This window comes from Plasmodium vivax, chromosome 12, assembly GCF_000002415.2.
Source record: "Plasmodium vivax chromosome 12, whole genome shotgun sequence".
Lineage (NCBI taxonomy): Eukaryota > Apicomplexa > Aconoidasida > Haemosporida > Plasmodiidae > Plasmodium > Plasmodium vivax.
In genome coordinates, this window is record NC_009917.1 from 2,276,099 (window position 1) to 2,292,621 (window position 16,523).

Sequence of the window (16,523 nt, forward strand, 5' to 3'; positions counted from 1 at the left end):
CTACAACTACTCAGATGCAACCTATGCCTCTACAGCGCAGATTCGCATACCGCGATATGTGCACGCTCTGTGTACGCGCATTTGGGCTGACATAGCAATCGCGTCAGCTTAAAAAAAAAAAAAAATCTGCCTCTCCCTGTAGTGAAAAAAGAAATGAACGGGGTTCCTTAAGAATGCCGAGGATGAAACCGCTTACTGGAAAAATTGCCCACACGTGAAAGTTCAAACATGTAGCGAAAAAAAAAAAAAAAAAAAAATTGCAGATGTGATCACATTGTGGTGCCCTCTCCAGCATTTTTTTTTTTCCGACTGGGTAGGCAAACGTGTGGAAAGAATAAACAGGTGAGAAGTTACGTACACCCCGCTGCAAACATTTGGAGAAAATTTAAAAGTTTTCTTTTTTTTTTTTTTAATGACGCAGTGGGATGTGCATGTAAGAGTGTCCCCCAAACGGCATCCTCCCCTTGCGCCTTTCAATTTTGAAGAAGGCCAACATAGGTACATGCACATCGACACAAGTTCGGAAGACGCGCTTCTTCTCGTGGGGGAGTCGATGGTGAAGCAGTTCCCCAGTGTGCCATGAGTGGTTTGCGAATGTTACCATGTTAGGGGTGGGGGGAAGCGAAATAAGTGGACGACGGAAAAGTGACACGGGTGGCGATGCGTCACTTCGCTGAGCTGTTCATTGTAAGAGGAAGCCGTCTGGAGTGTGACCGCTTTGTAGAACTACTCCAAGATGAGCCGACGTACGGCGGTGTATACCTCTCTACACCGCTGATACCGCCAAAATGCTGCGGATCTCGGCGCGCAGATACAAACAGAGCGCAAGCGCTGCGGGCACCAAGTGGAAGGGCAGCGACAGCCCAGCCACATACTACAGAAAGATAAGCCTAAAATGGGAAGAAACAAATGTATCGCTACACGTATTCGACCTAGTCCCAGCAAATAAAAGCAATGCAGAAATGCTGGAAATGAAAAATATGAACATAATTAGAGACATGTCCAAGACGAATTACGATTTTGCCATTTTCGGAATAGGCTATGTAGACTACGATAAAATTTTGAGGTCTTTCAACAGAGCAGAATTGGTTAGGAGAAAAATGATTGACTCTATTCATTCCAATTTGAAAAAAGTAAACGGTCAGTACATTTCGCTCATCCAACAATGTCTCCTTTTGAATGTTCCTCACTTCTGCCTGGGTAGAGATAGGCTAACCGAATTGGCTAGTATCGGCACGGCCATTTTTAGCAACCCAAGGGAAATATTCTCCCTGGTGTACTACTTCCTCGTTAACAGTGATAAGGCAGTTTCGGGCAGCTCGGACGTACCTCACTGTACTGATGGACACGAAAAAAAAAAAGGCGACGTAGAATTAAGCCTGGAGAATAATGCCCCCCATTTTTACCACGCACTAGTTGCAGAAAATGCCCTCTACTTAATTTACAACTTGCATGCAATTCTGCTGAAAGTGTTCAGGTCCAAACTGTATGTCCCCCCAAATGGTGGCCATCAAAATGGAAGGAGCAATAAGTACGAGACTAGCAATTTAGAGAGAGCGGGTCTTAAAGAGAAGCTCCTTTCCTTCTTTAACGAAACTACGTATGACCAAATAAACTCTTTCAGAAATCAAATGAAAAAAACAGAGCTATATGCAGAGTATGAATTAAGTCCAGAAAAGAAAGAGGTCAAAATTTTAGTCGTTTGTGATGCCATATGTGTAGATTATTTTTGCAATTATGTAAAGAAAAATTTACACTTGTGGAAAAATGTTCATCCTTTTTACCATGAGATATTTGCACTGGAGAAGAAGAACGCCTACAAGTTTTCCCTTTCGTTGTTTCTGTTCATTTTTGCCCCCGCTGCATGGACATTGACGCTGCTGCTACGGTACTTGTATCACCTGTGGGTTGAGTACTTCACCAAGGGGAAGGTCATCACTGTTGGGGGCGACGCATTTTTCCAGGATTCCAAACTGATCGATATTAGCGGCGATAATCCTGAAAGGGATAAAAACTACAGCGAGGTTCTCACCTCCCTGCACAATGGCAAGCCCGAGTTTGAGACCGTCAGCCTGCTCGGCGGCTTCCTGCAGTGGTTTAAAAATAAGAGCCGCAGTTAGGGTGTGAGGCGGGGTAGCAGTTTCGCGGTAGAGCAGTTCGGAGGTGCAGCTATTTCGATGCAGTTGCGGCACCTCTGCGGATGTGCACCATACATGCCTGCCCTAAACAGTGTGATCATTTCTCCCACCCCCCTTAACATTTTTTTTTTTTTTCGCATTTTTGTGCACATCACGAGAAGACCCCCTAAGCAGGCTGCGTCATCGAATATGTACATTTTGGAAAAGCAAAAGGGGGCTCCGTCAATTGGCAGCACCCCCTGGCCGCTTCCCTGCTTCCCCCCTTTTCAGTAAGGACTCTTTAATTTTGAACTGCGGACCGATTGGCGTCGCCCGGTGCGTAGTTTCCAATGGAAGGACGAAAAAAAAAGAAAAAATAAAATACATAATACAACACAGCACAATGCGATGCGATGGAAAAAAAATGCACAAAGAATCATTCAAAGAAAATACAACCAGGTCATACAAACTAACTGCCAACGGAAAAAAAAAAAATTTTTTAGCACATCACTGCGCACGTTTTTGCTCCTTAAAAAGGTCAGCATCTGAACGGGGGGCTATCTATATATGCAGGCACACGTGTAGGTTCCACGCATGGCACACTTTCGTGGCATTTGCGGCGCTTTTTGCAGCTCGCGGCTTCACAAATGGGACGCTTCTGTTGTCGGCCTCCTCGCGCAGATTTAAAAAAATAGAAATTTCTTTTTGCGCTCTTTTGCGTTACTGTTATCACCCCCCTTGGTGTCCTTCTCATTTTCGGCATTACTGCTTTGTTTTTTTTCCTGTTGGTGCATTTCTTCCTTCGCTGGAGATTCTTTCCTGGCTACCTTTTTATCGTCTCTTTCCCTTTCCTTTTTACTCCGTGATTTTTCATGCTCGTCTTCACTCACCTGCCTATGTTGTTCCTTTCCTTCTTTCGGTTTACTTTTAAGATTTTCTGACTTTTCCAAGTGTCTATGTTTTCCTTTTTTATCATCCTCCGTGTGTTTTTTACGTTTGCCATCATTTTTTTCATTTGTTGTTCCTTCTCCTTTGCTATGCGTGTTTTTCCGGTGGTCATATTTCGCACTTGGGCTTCGCGAATCTCTTTCTTTGTGGTTACCTTTACGATTGGCACGGCTGTGTTTGGGGGCTCTACGTCTACTGCTGCTACGACTATTGCTACTGCTACTTCCACTGCCACCGCCGCGCTCGCTGCTGACCCTGCCAAGGGAGTCACTCCGCTTGTTGTTTTTCCTTCGACCCTCTATCCTGTGTTCAGATGGACTGGCACCACCATCACTCAAGTGTCTCTGTGGGGAATTCTTTCCCTCGGATTTTTCGCTGCTGTTACTTCCTCTCTTGCTGTAGTACTTTTTAATGTTGTTTATAATTTGTAGCGTTTCCTCATTGGTGGGTTGCTTGTTCATTTTTTCACTCTCAAATTGTGTGTTTTCACAATTGGCATTATCTAAATTGGGACTTCCATTTTTGTGATTATTCTTCCTTTCATGATTGTCCACACGGAAGTCAGTTTCGCTTTCGATTCTTTTCTTCTTTCTCGGTGCACCCAGACTACTACTTTTGCTACTGGCACTTCTTTTTCTGTGTTTGTCACTCTGCTTTGTGTCCCTCTCTTTATTCGCTTTTCCAGATTTGCGATCGCTTGGATGGGCATCATCGCGCCTGCGCATTGGGCTTCTGCTGGGGGAGGAGGAATCCCTTGCCCGGGCCCGCGCGGGGGCGGGAGTGGGATCGTGCGCGACTTTCTTCGGGGAGCGTTTGTTTGGCCCTTCGGGCTTTTCACTGTCGTCACGTCGGTCACGTTTGTCACGTTTGTCAAGTTTTTCACGTCGGTCACCTTTTTCCCGTTTGTCTCGTTCGTCACGTTTATCTCGTTCGTCACGGTTTTCATGATTGTTACGCTTATCATTCCTTTCTCGTTTGTCGCGCTCGTCCCGTTTGTCACTTCTCTCACTTCCACTGCTTTCATCACTTGACTCATCTGTTCCCCCGCTGCGCCCGCCCCTCTTATCTCGACCCTTCCTGCTGCTCACCCGTTTGCGATCTTCATCCCTACGGATTGCAGCAGCACCTTTGGTTTTCTCTCGTTCTTTCGCCTTTCCAGCGGGTTTCTTTTTCATGCCGTCGGGTCGGCGGCGTGGCGAGGCATCGCTTGAATCACGTGAACTGCTAGAATTGATCGAATCGAATGCATCGCTTGACGAGTTAGACGCATCCGCAATTTTCCTTGTATCTTTCGATTTTCTTCTTTTGTTGGTTCTATGCGTTTTTCTTCTCGGACGAGAAGACTCCTCAGAACTGCTCTTCTTTTTTTTCTTTCCATCTCGCCGATCCTTCTTGGCAGGCTTCCGACCCTTTGCGTTATGTATGGAGCTGTCGTCACTGGAAGGTTCCGAGGATTCAGACGATTCGAGGCTTCCCGAACGGTCCGATTCTTCTGAAGGTGAACTGGAGTCCGCATTGGAATAATCGTCACTACTGGTTTGGTCACTGCTGGATGCGTCGCTACTAGTTGCAACGCTTCTGGAGGGGCTCCCACCCTCGTCGTCCTCTTCATCGCTCTCTTCGCCACTTCCTCCCTGGTATGAATCATCGCTGTCGTCAGGATGTTCCCTCTTTTTCCTCCTATGTTTGTGTTTTTTGCTGTCTCTCTTTTCTTTTCTCTTTTTCTTTTCCTTCACCTTCACCTTTTTGGTGCCTCTTTTGGGTTCCCTTCCCAAATCCTTGCTTAACTCATTTTCTTCTCGACCCTTTTCGCCACTTTTCGCCCCATTGGGTGCACCCCCCTTGGCGTCGTCCCTCCCTAGTGGCATCCCCCGATCGCGGCTCCTTTCTCTTCGAATTCGTAGGGCCCTCTGAAAATCCTCCAGTTGTCTTCTTTTCCTATCATTAAGCATGTGGGTATTCTCCTCACCTGTAGTATCCCTATTAGAACGCATACCGCCGGTTCTCTCTTTCCTTTTTTTATCATCATCATATTCTTCGTATAACTGGTTCCTATACTGGTCGACTAACTCTTGGATGCCTTGCCTGCCCTCCTTTCGTAGTTTTTCTTCATATAGTAAAACCTTTAATTCTATTTTTCTTTTTTCTGAGTGTTCAATAATTGAATAATCGCAGGTGTGTTTTTTGTCTACTATATTATTCATCTGCATTTCGTTCCTAAATTTCTCGTAATCCCTCACTGTGTTTCTGGCGTTTCGGATGTGCGCCATGTTCGTTTGGATGTACCCATTGGTCCCTGACCCCCTTGGGGTCTTCAGTCCGATTCCGTTGTACATTTCGTGTTCACTAAAACGTTGGGCTGAACTTGCAGGGAATGGTCGCCTTATTCACGTAGCGTGTTAATGTACCTTCGTCTGGTTTAGCCCCCTTTTAATGCTGACAGGGATGGCCTCGCAGGTTGCTGGCATTCTTGTCCCTACGTGAGAACAACCGACTGGTAAACTTCCAGCGCGGGGCCACGGGGAAATTAAGCCACTGGCGGGTATACCAATGTGGGTTGGCGGTATGCTTGAAAACTTGCCCGTTTGCATAAACGAGTGCTGCGCGAGTGGGGCTATGTAAATGTGAGAAAATCGCGCCAGTTTTATATGCTCGCGGGGACGCCTCTCAGCTGATCAGTAAAAAAAAAACATTTTCAAAAAAACTGGAAATTTTAAAAAAGATGTACTTTCGAAACAAATGCCTTTTCCCTTATGATTACGTTTCCTTTTTTTTTTTTTTTTCTCCCCAGACTGTACCAATTTAATGCCATAATTTTTTCACTATTTTTTCGCCATTTTTCCAACAATTGGGAGGAAAAAAAAAAAAAAAAAATTCGTTCAAATTATGCACGGGAACATGGGCAAAAGAAAAGGCAAAGTGAAGGCGCAAATTTCAGCGCCGCCAAATTGCGAAATGCAAAAGAAAAGGGGAAAGGCCACATAATAATTCACCTCGTTATTTACCTCCCATTGGTGGCCACTATACGTTGCTGTATGGCCAACTCGATTTTTTAAAAAAAAAAAAAAAACAACTGAGTGATGGGCGAATTTGCGACCTCTACACTGCTTAGCGTACACATGAACGTATTCGCAAAAACGCCGACTGGGTAGCAGAAAAAAAGAAAGTGTCGTACGCCGTATTGTAGGTCACTTTTCGAGATAATATTTACGAAGCGTTTCCCCTTTTGTAGAAACCATTTGGAGGTAGCCCCACCAAATGTGCACCAAATAGGGGAGCGATCAATTGTGTGTCTCCAAAGAGGTCATACTGAGGTTCCCTTTTTTAACGTGGCACCATATGTGGAGCAGGGGAAGCGCAATTCCTACTGCTGCGTATGGTGCTTCTTCTTCCTCTCGCAAGAGGCTTCTTTTCCGAGTTCGCCAAAAGGAAGAACGGCGCCATCCTGCCCAAGTGGCTCAACAACTATCATAGTCAGATAAGCTATGTGGACAGCCCTGCGAAAAGACCCTCCCTAGTGGTAACCGAAAGGTGCGTAAAAAATGTACTGAATGGATTTCCATGGCTATACTCAAAAGACGTAAAAAATGCAGATGAATTAACTCTGTACAGCCCATGCATAGTTAATATAAAAAATGAATATGACGAGCAGCTGGGGGTAGGAATATACAATAAGAACTCTATCATCGCATCGAGGGTGTTAAGTACAAATGTAAATGATTGCATAAACGAAGAATTCTTTACGTCTCGAATTGAAAAGGCATATAAAAAAAGGCTGGACTTATTCCCAAACGATCAGTTCTTCCGTGTTGTTAATGCAGAAAGTGATTTCCTACCGGGGGTTATTATTGACAAATTTGATAAGCTACTATGTGTGCAAATAAATGCCAGTGGCATGGACATCCTTTTGCATTCCATACTGAATAGCATTCAGCAGGTGCTTAACCCAGAGGTTATAATCCTAAAAAATGATAGTAAAATTAGGAAGCTAGAAAAACTGCCCCTAAAAAAGGAGGTCTACAAAGGCATATACAATGCACCGATCGAAGTGAGAGAAAATGGACTGACCTTCTTTGTGGATGTTTTAAAAGGTCAAAAGACGGGATGGTATTATGACCAACGATTCAATCGCGCAATGCTTATTGGCTACTGTAAGAATAGGAGGGTACTTGATTTATTTTCTTATGTAGGTTCCTTTGGAATTACGTTAGCGTACTATGGCGCTAAGGAAGTGACCTGCGTTGATTCGTCCTACGATGCTATTCAGTATGGGATTAAAGCGGCTCACTACAACGGTGTAATGGATAAGACCAACTTTGTGCATTCCTGTGTTAAGAAGTTTCTCAACGTTTGCCTGCACGCCCAGGTGGGGTTTCTCCCCGGCGCCATTAACAAGGAAGAAGCACACTGCGGAGAGCACCTTGAGGGGAGCGAATCGGGGTGTCCGAAATTGTTATACCAAAGAAACGTCAGAAGCAGTTCCCTTATTTCTGGCCATTTGGATCTTCCTCCCGATGGGGATCTCACCACCCTGAGCAGCTTAGAGAATAACGCCCACGCGAGTGCACCCCCTTCTGCGCAGGGCGGGGAGAAGCTCCTTTCGGATGTTCAAAATATGTTCATTTATGGAAAGAGCAAAGTGGACACCATTGATGTAGAGGATGTAGAAAATTTACTTCTTAAAACCAATAGGGATGAATTTTTGAGAAAAAAATACGACGTCATATTGGTTGACCCCCCAGCTTTAGCACGTAACAGTTATTTACTCCCCTCTGCTTTAAAAATTTACCAGAAACTTTTGTATATATCATTTCGAATTGTTCGGAAGCCTGGGTACGTGTTTGTCTCCAGTTGTAACAAACTGGTTGGGTATGAGGAGCTGCTCGTGTGCATACGGAGATCGCTACACTGGTCCAAGTGCGAAGGCACCATAATAGGTGAGGGCCGCATTAGCGCGGATCACCCTGTGCATGTCTCGCTGCCGGAAACGAGGTACCTAACGTCAGTCCTCCTGATGGTTAGCTAGTTCGGGCGCACCTTGAGCGAAAAAAAGAAGTGGCGGAGTTTCCCCGAGCGGTTGCCCTTCTGCCCATGCGGCAATTTTTCTGCATTTTGATAAGAAGACTTTTAAGAAACGCTTACGCTATTGTTGTGCTTCTCACTCAGTCGAATTTGTGGACGTTCGATGAAATGAGAAGTTAAATGGGGTGCAGTTATTTTGCAAGAAAGTGTGTCCGGTCATTTTTCCCTAAAATGTCGCGAAAGCTGCGTGCTTCTCGTTGTGCAAAATTTGCAACGTTGGTCGCATTTGAAATTTTCAGTGAAAGAGGAACCCCCGGGGGGGTGCGCACAAGGGGTAGATTCCCCCCGTAAGCCCTTACCCCTCATGTGCGCATAATAATGCAGGAAGGCAAAAAAGGCAACGCTGAGCGGCAGCGGAGCAGCAACTGTGTGTCCGCAAATAATGCCTTGTTCGAATTATTTTTGCCACTTTTTCAGTTTGTTTCTTCGCCTATTCTTAACTTTTTCCTTAACCCTTTACTTTTGCACTCAACCAAATGTGAGAAAAAAAAGAGGAGCCGCAATGGCGACAGGAGCGGGAAAATCTGGTGGACAAGAATATGGTGGCCCTCTTAACACATTCCGCATGAGCACACGGGAAACCTAATTGTGGAGCACTTCCGTGTGTGACAAATGTTCCTTAAAGTGTAACTCTGTTGAGTAGCATTCGCCAAACAGAGCGGGAAAAAAAAAATTTTCCATTTCGTTTGTCGTGTTAATCCCAAAATGGCAACACACATGTGACGCAAATACAATGTTGCATTCGTACGTTAGAGGTATACCCCACCCCACCCTCTTGGGTAAAATGCGGAAAATTTTTATTTCAATTTTGCATGTGTTGACCTGTACAGGCCGTAAAAAAATATTACCAGCATGAGTCGATTTAATAGGCTGAATTGTGACTAAACGAAGTGAGAAAAAACGGGGAAAAAAAATATATATATATAATATATATATATATATCACCATGTGTGAGCAGCAAAATCGTGCCGAGGGTGGTAAATAGGAAATTACCACATGAGGTTTATACACATTGTTATGTATGCATGTTCGTCGAGGAGTCAAGTCCGAGACACTTGGGGTGTGTATTCACAATTGTTCGTTTTTTTTTTTTTTTTCTGCATTTTTTTCTCTGTATTTTTTTCTCTGCATTTTTTTCTCTGCATTTTTTTCTCTGCATTTTTTTCTCTGTATTTTTTTTTCTGCATTTTTTTTCTCTTTACTATTTTTTTTTTCATTTCTCCAGTGCTGGTAAGGCGGTATTTTCTAATGCGAAAGTGTGTAAACGCGCAAAGCACGAGCATGTAAATGCTAAAGTGCAAATAGGTTGACGAATCCTTGGACGCTTTTGCATTAGCCTTCTCACTAAATAGCAGGGACAGCTTTGGTTTTTTCTTAGCTCGTTGCGAATTTGTACTTCATTTTTGTTTGCGATTATTTTGTTTGTCCCTTTGTTTTTTCCTTACCCGTTCGTTTGTTTTTGTTCCTTTTTGCGACCTCGTGTTTTGTTTTGCATCTTTCTGTTTTTTTTTGTTTCTTTGCTTCCTTTGCTTCGTTTTGCATCTTTCTGTTTTTTTTTGTCCCCTTTTGCCTCCGTTTGCTTCTTCCTTTTTCGAGTTATGAGTACTGGCTGGAACTTCCAACACAACGGAAAATACGCCCAGGGGAAAAGCGGGAAGGAGCTGAATTACATTAACATTTTCGACAAAGGAGGGATCCCCAACTTGAGGAAAAAAAATGGACAGTTCGGCGACGGGCTGAATTGCGGCCCCGCTGGGCGCAAGGCGTTGATTCGATGGATAGAATGTAAAGGCGAAAAGATTAGACATGAAAAAAAAAAAAAGAGACACCATGAATAGAAGCAAAATTAAGAAGTGAAATAAAAATACGACTCGTAGATGGGAGAAAAAACGAATAGACAAAAAAAAAAAAAAATGTCAAAGGCATTGGAAAAGGCTCCCATGTCAGTGCCGAGGCTGAGGCCAATAGCAAAAAACCCAGTGCGGCTGCCACGTATTGCACCTGGAAAATCTGCGCACACGCTAATTTATTGCCCTTCCTTTTCACGTGTAGATAATTACCAACTGAAAAATGAAGAGGAGAACAGCTACCCCGCTTTGAGCGCGTGCAAGGTGTGGCAAAGGAGGCAGTCCTTCCAGGATAGGACCCTCTCCGGCTTAGTGGATTTCCTCAAGTTTCTGAGCATCCCCAAGCATCTGACGTACAGAACGGTGTTCGACAATTATTTGTCCCCCAAGTTTGTAAACCGGCTTGCTTCGACGGAGGCGTCGCAGAAGGGGTAACGCACCGCGGAGGGGGGAAAGGAGGGCGCAAGAGGGGCGCAAAAGGGGAGGAAAAGGAGCGGCGCAGAAAAAGCGCTACCAAATTGGCCACCTCTCCACGCCAATTCTAATATCTCATTCCCATACATGTGTAGATGCAACTGTGTACACCCCTGAGCGCTTTCATCTTCACTCGCTCACCCACGTGCAACCCCTCACCCCCCAACGCAGACTAACCAAACTGGCGAAGAAAATGATGCCCATGTTCCAAGTGCGCGAAATGCAGCCACTCTTCTCCCTTCTTCTAGACAAAATAGACATCATACCTATAGGGATACTCAAAACGCTGGTGGAGGAAACCCCCTCCGCTCAATATTTTTACGAAATAACCTCCACCAAGGTGAAGAGGAAGATATGGGTTCTATGCCCACATAAATTCTACCAACAAGTTGAGCCAATCATAGACGAAATTATTTTAAGAATTAAAATAAAAAGTAGACACGATGACACAGTAGTTGCATTGATTAACCAAATTGTAGAGTTGATAGGAAATCAAAAGGAAAAAATATTTTTGTATAATTTGTGTGTGCATATTGTGCGGTTGAAATGGGTCCAAGTTATTATAAATGAAAGGGAAAGTTTTGCCCCAGATTGTGGGGGAGCAAATAAAGGTACGTCTCCCCCAGGTGGGGATAAAGAATGCAAAAGTGATGCTGAAGAAACTCCCACTCGTATTCCACGCGAAAGATACCAATTTGAGGAGGATAAAAATTTAAAAAGTGAGGACAAGGAAATTTGGGATAACTTTTGTTATGTAAAGTTAGATCCCATTTCGAACCCCCACTTGGCTGGCAACCATTTTGGAGACAGGCTGAAAAAATTGCACTCTTGCTTTGACAAAATTATGCATAAGGAGCAAAATATAAAAGGGGAGGAGGTGACTAACTCCCATGGGACGAAGCCATTCGTTATATCTCTCAACGGGTATAGCCACAATAGCACCTCGTTTCACTATTTGAAGAAGAGGAAGTTGGTGCAGGTAGGAGACCGTGAGGATGATAGGCCCAAAGGGGGGGGGAATACCCCTTGGAATAACTGCGCGAAGGACACAGGGAGCTTTTTCGGACGCATCACCGAGCCAGGTACCAACTTTTGTGGCGAATTTAAAAACGATATGAAGAGAAGCCTGTCAACAGGCCAAGAAGGGAAAGACGCGAAAAGGATAAAAACCAGCATAAACAGTTTTAAAGAAGATAAGCTTTTTCCAAATGGGTCTCACCTGAGCGGTGGAAAAATGTGCAGCGAGGCGGGAGATACCTCCACAGTTGGGGAGTTCAAGGGGGAGGACGAGGAGGATGGCATTATGCCCGCGAGTGGCGCCAATAAGGATGGCACTCGAGGGAACACCCATCCGATTACAAACAACAGCCGCAGTAGCCATAGTAGCAGGAGCAGCAACGATAGAGAAGACGGAGATGCGGCGGCGATGGGGGTGGCGGCGGACGGCAAAAACGAAGGGCAGAAAAACAAAAAAGGCGCACATAAAAGCAAGTGCAAAGCTAATTGCCCCCCCAAAACGCTCCTACCTTTCGATGGAATGTTCTATAGCCATCTGCGACTCCTTCTGTGCGTGCAGTATAAAGAAAAATATAACATCACAGAGGAAGAGATGGTGAAAGTAGACCGGTACTTCCCCGTGATCGAATTTATTAGCCATGTCATTAGGGATGGCATCCTCAATTTTTCGGATCAAGCGAAAACGCAAGAGGTAGTTAAAAGGATTAAAAACAGTTTGAAAGTGAAAAACGTGGAGGATTTATTTGAGTATTCTCTTCTGTTTAGCAATATCTTATTAAAGTTTTGTATCATTAAAGGCATTTGCTTTTACTTCTACCGAAATAACTTGGAGGTAGTGCCCTATAAAAATTGCATGCTCTTTTGGACCTCCCTTTTTTACTTTGGAGTTTACAACAATTTTTTTTCTTTAATTAAGTATGCCCTGGATAAGGTAGAATACAAGGACAGGAAAAGGAGGTGCAGCCAGTATCTTCACGTGAGACGGGGGTTGCTGGGGGAAGGCACTCAGTCGTGTGGGGACTTCACTGGGGAGACCTTCCACACCGGCGCGGTGGAAAGTGATTCTTGCGAGGGGAAAAGGGAGGGCCTATCGGAGGGAGACTCTGGCGGATCAGATGAAGCGTCAGATGAAGTATCACCTGAAGCGTTGGAGGGGGCATTACACGAAGGAAAAGGGGCGGATCTAGCGAGGGAGGACTACAGAGAATGTGGAGGAAGCCGGACTAGTGAATATTACGAAGAGGGTGACGAGGTTGGCGGTAGTGAGGGGGGCGACGCGGTCGGCAGTAGTGATGGAAGTGATGATGTCGGGAGCAGTGAGGAGGGTGAAGAGAGTGGAAGTAGCAATGTGAGTGAAGGGGCTGGAAGGACCGAACGGAGTGAAGAGCTCGAGGGGACCGCGCCCAGTGAAGAGGTTAACGGGACGGTGCCCAGTGAAGAAGTTGGCGGGACGGTGCCCAGCGAGGAGGTTAACGGGACAGCCCCAAGCGAAGATGTTGACCACACCGAGCACAGTTCACCGACAGAAGGGCCAAGCGCGGGCTACCCCCACGAGGAGGGAATTTCCCGTGAGAGGTACAATAGCAGCGTTGAGTACGCGGAGCAGTCCAGCACAAACGGAAACGAACGTTACGACGAGGTGTGCGAATACCAAGGGCATCTGGAGCGGTACGACGAAAGTGAAGTGCGCGATGGGGAATCGAGCGAGGAGAGGAAGCGGCGGGAGCAAGAGCGGGCGTACGCCAGGTATAGGGAGTACGCATATGGCGAGGGGGGGGAAGAAAAAGATGAAGAGGATGCAGAAGATGAAGAATATGAAGAGGATGGTGAAGATGGTGAACATGAAGAGGATGAAGAAGATGAAGAAGATAGAGAAGACGACGAAAGCGACGACTATGGTGCGGATGGCGAATATGGTGAAGATGGCGAATATGGCGAATATGGCGAAGATCCCCTCGGAGACGATAAGGAAAGTTACATCCGCCGCTACACCCCCGCGCGGCAGTTCAAGACCTGCAGTGACAGCACGTGCCTCGAGCACCAGAGAGAGAGAAACGAAAAGGACAATTTCAAACCGTATTTCTACAGTGCGAGGGGTACACAAGAACCGAAGGAAGAATACACCAGCAGTGTCGGCCATACCGTAAGCGAAATGAAAAGCAAAAAGAAGTATAAACTTCTGGTGAGCGATTGTAAAGACAGCCATTTGAAGATACCCCTAATGAGCATTTTAAAATATATAGTCATGGCGAATAGCGAACAAGGCAGCTTCCTTTCCTTTTTTGATTTTACCGAAGAGGATCCCAAATTTGAGACCTTAAAATCTGTGAAGGAAAAAAATAGCATTTTGCTCTTATCAGCTTTGTTAAATATCCCCCAAGTAAATTATATGAAAATAAAAAATTTTTTTTCCATCATTCATGAATTTTTTTATATGGAAAAGAAAAATTTACGAAGCGTATCCCTCAGTAATGCTCCCCCTAGGGAGGGTAACTCCATTGGAGAAGTTGCACACGAGATGAGGAGGGCGGAGGAAAATAAAAAGTCATATACACCAAGTGATCTGTTAAGCAACACCAACATGTGTGGTGACGATAATGGTAAGGTAGAAAGGGTAGGCAGTAATATGTGCGCCCCTTCAAACGGTGCTAGCAGCTACGCCAATTGGGGCTCAAGCAGACGAAACGCAGAAAAGGAAGTGATCAGCAGCGGGTTCCCCCTTCATAGTAGCAATGAATATGCAACTATGTGTGAGAAAGACAGACGAGTGAACGAATGGGGTGAAGACCAAACCAGCGTGTCGGACACGGGCAGTATTAACAACTTGCCTGTGGGAGGGAGGGAAAAACACACGTTTGAAAGTTTGAGGAAAAGGCTAGTGAGCCAAATAAATGATATGAACAGCGCGATGAGTGCAAACCACTTCTTAGTAAATAATAACATAACGTCTGTGTGCGCTTACCTGAGGGAGATGGGCGGTGGGGCTGGCGATGGAGTTAGCGTTTTCGATGGAGTTATCCGTGGTGATGGCTGGGCCAACCCCCTCAGCCAAGTCGATGGGGACAAGGCGACACATCTGGCAACCGAAGCGAAGGGAAGTACGCCCCGCGCAGTCAACCCCTTTTGCGAAATTTCGAAAGAGATAGTGAAGAAGCTCACCAATTGCAACCGCGTCAGCACCATTAACAAGTGCCTGCCTTACATTTTAAAAACAAGTTCCCGAACTTTCCATTTTTTAAAAAAAAAAAAACTGATAAATATTTACATAAAATATATGTATCTATATGAGTATCTGTACCACATGGTACTGAACAGAATGCTGCACATTAGCACGGTGAAGAGTCTCCCCTTTTTGCAAAACGTCATCTTAAAAGAGTTGCATTATTACTTTGAGGATTTTAAAAATAGGAAAGTGAAGAACCTGTGGAAGTTTTACCTCTACGCTCGCACACTGATTGACATAAACAAAATGAACTTAATTAACAAGCTGTTCCATAACAATGCCATTGATTATTTTATAAAGCTCTTTTACTCCCTTTCCTTTTACAACCCTGTTTTTTCGGTGCTTTTTTTGAAGCTCATCGAGGTAGGAGCGGCGGTTTTGCCAGCTTCGAACCGGAGGGGCGAACCGATCGAGGGGGAGTGGACAGCCACCCAAAAAAGCAAAGAGATGAACACTCCCGTCCGCGATTATGAAGCAAAATTTAAACTTAAAATTTTTCTTCGCCATTTCAGTGTACACCCCCCTATATGAAAAATTCCCCCCTTCACAGACACCCCTGTTTTATAGGAGCATTGAAAATAAGAAGAGCGAAATTTTGCAAAACATTTGGATGTAGGGCGGCAAAAAGAAAGCGCATAAAATGTTTTCGTTACTGTGCCGTTCGTCCAAAATATTTTCCCTACTGTGCCGTTCGTCCAAAATATTTTCCCTACTGTGCCGTTCGTCCAAAATATTTTCCCTACTGTGCCGTTCGTCCAAAATATTTTCCCTACTGTGCCGTTCGTCCAAAATATTTTCCCTACTGTGCTGTTCGTCCTATTTCGTCTCATTAACAAATGCAGAATGAGGTGAGTGAAATTTTTTTTAATTTTTTTTCTTTTTTTTAGCGGGACGCATGAAAGGAACTTTGCAGGCAATTCCGAAGACAATCGACAGTCCACAGAGGTACAATGAAAAAAATAAAATAATACCCCTCTGCGTATGCCTCCGTATAGTATACCTCGCGCCGATATACACGCACTTGTAACGTATGCGTAAAGATAAAGCAAAATGAATGTACACATATCTGCGTCTTTCATGTTACCCCCTCCCCCCTTTTACAACACTGTGTAGTATAAAATTTGGATCGACGCGTACAACAAATTTTTTACCAAGTGATATGAGAGCATTAGTCCTCCCTTGACGCGGGCGTTTCTCACCCGTTTGAAATTAGCCTTTTTGGCCCTCACATTTGGCCTTAGCCGTTTCGCCTTCCTTTTTTTTCACCTTTTTTTTATCACTTTTTTGCTTCACTTTGTTACTTCATTTTGTTGCTTCGCTTTTTTGCTTCACTTTTTTGCTTCACTTTTTTCCACGTGGGGAATGAGAACGCCATGTGGTGAACTTGGTTCCAACTGCATTCGTCCCCCACGCCATGTCTCTGAAGAGGCGACCGTTCATATCGCCCGCGCGTATGAACAAGTGTTTGTGGTGTTATATATTTTTTTCCTTAATTTTGGGCTTCACCAAAGTTGTCACGTTATCCCTGGCATCCTAACCAACCACGTCCTCACCTTTTTTACGTTTTTAATTTATATTCCCATGAACCGAACGTTCGCATGGTGATATGGACGTTCTTCCCCCACCCGCTTTATGCGCACGAATTGGCAACCTCCGCAATTGGCTCTTACCCCCAATTGTGAAAAGAATAATTTCCGAAGCGGCGTGTGTGAGCCTTTTCCTTCTCACTTGGAATGTCCCTCTCGCGATAAGCGACAATAGAAATTCACGCAAGCGAGCGTTACCTCAAAAATGAATTCGCTCAAAAGAACATTC

General features: G+C 44.8%; 4 protein-coding genes across 4 annotated transcripts, besides 9 other annotated features; 3 read left to right on the forward strand and 1 right to left on the reverse strand.

The window, feature by feature from the left end:
- Window positions 1-788: 788 nt before the first annotated feature.
- PVX_117940 (hypothetical protein, conserved) lies at window positions 789-2,470 on the forward strand (the record flags this gene model as incomplete). The annotated part of the gene is made up of 1 exon (XM_001615831.1): window positions 789-2,470. The coding sequence occupies one exon, from the start codon at window positions 789-791 to the stop codon at window positions 2,118-2,120; it is 1,332 nt and encodes a 443-aa protein (XP_001615881.1). The 3' UTR covers window positions 2,121-2,470.
- A 330-nt stretch (window positions 2,471-2,800) lies between these two features.
- PVX_117945 (hypothetical protein, conserved) lies at window positions 2,801-5,911 on the reverse strand (the record flags this gene model as incomplete). Its single annotated transcript, XM_001615832.1, has 1 exon — window positions 2,801-5,911. Exon 1 carries the CDS (start codon window positions 5,399-5,401, stop codon window positions 2,801-2,803), a length of 2,601 nt encoding a protein of 866 aa, XP_001615882.1. The 5' UTR covers window positions 5,402-5,911.
- Window positions 4,081-4,125: a microsatellite.
- Window positions 4,959-5,117: a microsatellite.
- A 265-nt stretch (window positions 5,912-6,176) lies between the features above and the next one.
- PVX_117950 (hypothetical protein, conserved) lies at window positions 6,177-8,631 on the forward strand. Its single transcript, XM_001615833.1, has one exon. It carries the CDS (start codon window positions 6,442-6,444, stop codon window positions 8,089-8,091), a length of 1,650 nt encoding a protein of 549 aa, XP_001615883.1. The 5' UTR covers window positions 6,177-6,441; the 3' UTR covers window positions 8,092-8,631.
- Window positions 8,632-9,743: 1,112 nt separating this feature from the next.
- Window positions 9,744-15,866, forward strand: PVX_117960 (hypothetical protein, conserved; the record flags this gene model as incomplete). Its single annotated transcript, XM_001615834.1, has 6 exons — window positions 9,744-9,932; window positions 10,200-10,425; window positions 10,640-15,071; window positions 15,259-15,320; window positions 15,596-15,653; window positions 15,822-15,866. The coding sequence occupies exons 1-6, from the start codon at window positions 9,746-9,748 to the stop codon at window positions 15,864-15,866; spliced, it is 5,010 nt and encodes a 1,669-aa protein (XP_001615884.1). The 5' UTR covers window positions 9,744-9,745.
- Window positions 10,510-10,533: a microsatellite.
- Window positions 10,608-10,630: a microsatellite.
- Window positions 11,743-11,765: a microsatellite.
- Window positions 13,510-13,552: a microsatellite.
- Window positions 13,883-13,932: a microsatellite.
- Window positions 14,618-14,760: a microsatellite.
- Window positions 15,343-15,369: a microsatellite.
- Window positions 15,867-16,523: the final 657 nt, after the last annotated feature.

Excerpts from the sequence above, each read along its gene's own strand:
- PVX_117950 (XM_001615833.1), top strand. The coding sequence starts at position 6,442 with ATGGTGCTTCTTCTTCCTCTCGCAAGAGGCTTCTTTTCCGAGTTCGCC.